Here is a 4,368-nt window from a genome sequence, read left to right on the forward strand (position 1 = left end):
TAGTTTGTCAATATCAGGTGAGCCAGGGCAACACTTCTTAAATTCTTTTCGAAGATCAAAAAATGAATAGAAGCATTCTGGTAGTAGTACATTCTAAAGAAGGGCAAGACAGATACTGTTAACTAGGTGACTTTGGTTTAATGTTTCCCTAGTAATTAGGAACCTACAATTGAATGTAAGCGTATTTTATCAATTTTTTTTTTAATTTAACATACGAGTGATTTAGTAGCTTATTTTATTGCTGTATTAGATCCTATACATAAGTCTTGTAAAATGCTTGTGCTCTAGTATACATTCCACTCAAAACAGCTCTGAAGCTATAATCCATTTGGGATGGTATACGTTATGTTTTCTGGGTGGTAATAGGACTTTTTTCTAGCCATAATCATTTTTAGATCATCTGTGCTTTCAGGCAGCAATCTCAGTCCTATTTTCATAGGATGCATAACTTTGGACTAAATTGTAAAAATTTTAACCACTGGGTTCTAATAGTGCATATTTTCAGCACTAAATTAGATTTAGATAGTAAATTCCTGATTAACTGAAAAGTATTATTTTTGTGCCCAATTATAGCTCCATATTAGTTTTCCTAACCACTATTCTGGCTATACCTGAAAACTCAAATTAAGACTTTTAAAAACCTTACAAATCCCAAACGCAAAGGAAAAATGGTTAACTGCTGTTCTTAGCTACTACCACCACTCCTGTGGTTATTAAAGCTCAACTGCCCGGACAAATATTGCACTATTGTTTTGTTGGGGTTTTCTCCCTGAACAAACAAAAAAAGTCATTCAATAATTTTAAAGACGTTAACTGAATTTAGATTTTTCTAAGTCTTCAAAATAGTTTTTATTCACTTATGAGTAATTTCTACCCAACTGTATGTTAGAAAATCAAGGAAATATAGACTTTTAAACTTTTATTAAATATTTATGCAAAAATGTCTCCTAATTTCCTTCATTTGGATTCTATCAGATGTGACTGCACATGCTATATTTGAAATCAGTATTACTGCATCATGGTCACAACTTTTAAAAGAATTTATTACAAAAAAAAAAAAAATGAACCCCCACAATTATCTACAAAAATGCTCTTTCAAAATCTGTTTGTAATGATAATAATTCACATGTCTAACCATAAAGGATGAGTTTAAATAGTTGTATTCATTTAAAATACTGAGTATTATTTCATGCTTACAAAAAAGATTCTCTTAAATTATAAATAGGCTAAAAGGTTTGTGTATTGAGTACTACCCCTTGTAAAAACAAGGCTTTCCTACAGAAATCTGGAATATATACAAATATGTTCATGTCACAGAAAACCATTTCAATATATTGTTTTCTTAGTAGCAAGATTAAGATTAATTTTTTTTTTGTTTCCCCTTTTTAACGTACAGAATTACTTTCATTATGATATTACATCAATTGTTTTCATTTGTACTTAATCAAAGTCCTCCTTAATGTGGCTCAAGAAGACATTTGTTCCTCTGGAGGTTTTTCCACACCCAAAGCAGTCCATCTAAAAATAATGTAAACAGCTCTTTTCCACTGGCCCAACAGGGAAAAGATGAGAAGTCTTGTTCCTCCCCATAAGAGTTTGAGGAGGATGGGCAGCACCTGTGGCTCAAAGGGGTAGGGCGCCGGCCCCATATGCCAGAGTGGCGGGTTCAAACCCAGCCTGGTCAAAAATATAGTTTGAGGAGGAAAAATAATCCTCATATATCTCTATTTCTAGATCAAGAGTACAGCATTGGTCTAGCATTTAATTTTTAAAAAGTATTCCTTTTATCAAATAGTGACTAAGCAAGCGTCCTATAAAAGGATGCGTTTTCTCAAGACATAGAAATTTGGGTTACTTTTAAAATTGTCACTACGCATTTAACTCAATTCCCACCTTTCCCTATTTGACAGAATAAAACCTGCATTTGATCACTTGCCTTTGCCATCAATTGTCTATATCTGTCATTGCAAGACTTGCCTCATACAGTTACCTAAATATATTCTACTTTCATCTTTTCAAGCTGAGTACCTACCACAATAAAAAGTTACAGCTCAAACTAATTTATGTTGTTAAGAGCAAGTGCATTAGCAATGATAGGCTAAATACACTGGGTTGGCTGTCTTATGCTGTTCATTTTCCCACAGTCCCTCAATATCCTTCCCAAGGAAAGAAGTCATATCCTATCCGTGGTAAGATTGCATTTTTCTCACTCCATAATATAAGCATTATTGTCGCTCTCAGAAATACAAGCATAGGCAAAAACAGAGCTGACCCTATTGGTTTGATACAAGATTCAGTTTTGAACATTTCCTTAATGTCAGACAAAGCAAAGTAAGCTGTAAGTACTGCCTCACTAGTAATATGCACGGTCTTATTTAAGTAGTTTTTCTTCATGAAATGATTAGAAATACAATTTTAAAAGTTCAATTGAACTTCTGTTCTTTTCCAAGATGTAGCATTTTCAACACAAATGGGGATATTACAGTGTAGGACTAAAATACTGTTATTTCCTCCCTACTTCTAGTTATTTTGAACGTCCAAAATCCATACTCAGTGATAGCTTTGAAAAGGGAGAAAGTCAAGCATCTTGAAAATTTAGTATCAACAAAAAGATCGTTTTAAGTCACCAAAAGTAGCTATAAAATTATAGCAATCCTAAACATCGCTGTGAAGCTGTCATACTTTTTTTTGATTGTGGTTATGACATTAAATTTACCATGTTAATTTTTTAATTTCAGAAGCATTCAGTATATTAACATATTTTGAAACCATCACCACTATTCATTTCCAGAAAGTTTTTGTCTTCCCAAACTGAAATCCTATATAGCATAAATAACTCCTCATACGCATCGTTTTAAAAATAGAGAAACTTGAATAAACTCGTTTTCCTAAAAAGCCTCCAGTCACCCCAGAAGCCAGCAACTCCAGAAGCCAGTACTCTTACCTTCTTGGAGGCCTCAGGGTGCAGGATCTGCCTGACATGAAGCTGCCCATCAGTACAGAGACAGAACGAAGTGCCCACCCCAATATTCAGTTCATTGCTCACTGACTGGTTAAACTGAAAGAACAAGAGACACACAGGGATGCAACTGCTGCAGGATTTACAAACTCTGCAAAGTGGCCCCACTTGGTGATAACCAGAGGAAACCATGGTAAGGGCCCAGAACAGGGACACGGGTGCTAGGGCAACATTGGAAAAACTAGATTCTTCCTTCAGGTAGGGAAGCTTTCCACCCAATCCTCAGTTTATGCTCAGAACCTAGTCAAAGCCGCCTCCCTTTGATCTCTCCCCGACTCCATCCTGATCGTCAATTTTTATGATAAATTCATTCCAAACTGAAGTCAGAGGTCTCATTTCATCAGCATGATTGCCTTCACATTACATCATTCCCTGGTGTTAGTTTTTTTATGTATATGTTTGTGCCAGGAGTAAGAAAAATATCAGTTTCTAATAAACAAATGTGGGTAATGGGTATGCAGAACTCTGCAAAGACTAGTAACACTTAGCTCTCTGGAGTACATCCCAGAAATAACTTTCTCCTGTAATTCAAATCTCAGGTGCTAGAGCAGAGGCTGTGAGATCGCAAGGCATACATCTGTTCACAAGTGTTTAGCGCCCCACCCCATCCGTGACACGGCACCAGTCAGCACACCGGTTTTTAGGTCACCTCATCCCAACAATGGGATTCCATCCACTCCACGGTGACCCAACGAACATCCCTACGAGTTGGGACACAAACCTTTCCTAGCGCTGGGACCAAGGCTACTAAAGAAGTAATGATGGAACCGTGCCTTTCTTCGGGAATTTAGAAGCCTAAAACAAGGCAGGTACTTTCAGGTTCTGATCTAAACTGTGTGGGTTTTTTACACACCGCGTACACGTCTACATCACAGCGCCCCCTGCCCCAAGGTCGTAGACCCAAAGCCCTGAACCGGACCGGGCGTGTGGGGTCGGAATCTGGAGATCTCGGCGCTAGGATTCAAACTCCGCTCGTCTTTCGGGTCATAAAATGCGGCTTATTCTCAGGAACTACTCGGAAAACAACTCGAAAACCCAGCCAATTTCACCCTAAGACCCTGGGAGCTGGGAGGCGAAGAAAAGCAGCCACCCCTCCCAAATGGTCCACTTCGACCCCCAAGCCCGGCTCCCACCCACGTGGCCAGGCGTGTCGCCACTCGGCCCCGGGGACACGCGTGGACCGCCCCGAGAAGGCATGGGACCTGGCGAGGCTGGGCCGAGTTGGGAGTGGGCGGCGTGGCCCAGGGCTGTCACCTGTCGGAGGGCTTGGTCCAGCTGCGACGCCGAGGACAGGCTTTCGGCGTCTATTTTAGTTTCTTCTTTGCAATCTTCCGTCAGTTCCAACTGAT

The 4,368-nt window shown here is 39.1% G+C and overlaps 1 protein-coding gene across 1 annotated transcript in view; it reads right to left on the minus strand.

Annotated features, from left to right (window-relative positions):
* The window catches only part of ESRP1 (epithelial splicing regulatory protein 1), a 64,631-nt gene that overhangs the window by 59,577 nt on the left and 686 nt on the right, over positions 1-4,368 (minus strand). Inside the window, exons 2-4 of the mRNA XM_012809555.1 lie at positions 4,274-4,368; positions 2,945-3,058; positions 1-93 (exon numbers count right to left, since the gene is read on the minus strand). The exon at positions 1-93 is cut by the window's left edge and continues 4 nt beyond it; the exon at positions 4,274-4,368 is cut by the window's right edge and continues 32 nt beyond it. Coding sequence (XP_012665009.1) covers positions 1-93; positions 2,945-3,058; positions 4,274-4,368 — 302 coding nt within the window. The remainder of the gene's footprint in view (positions 94-2,944; positions 3,059-4,273) is intronic.

This window comes from Otolemur garnettii, unplaced genomic scaffold (assembly GCF_000181295.1).
Source record: "Otolemur garnettii isolate 467f Iridium unplaced genomic scaffold, OtoGar3 scaffold00004, whole genome shotgun sequence".
NCBI lineage: Eukaryota > Metazoa > Chordata > Mammalia > Primates > Galagidae > Otolemur > Otolemur garnettii.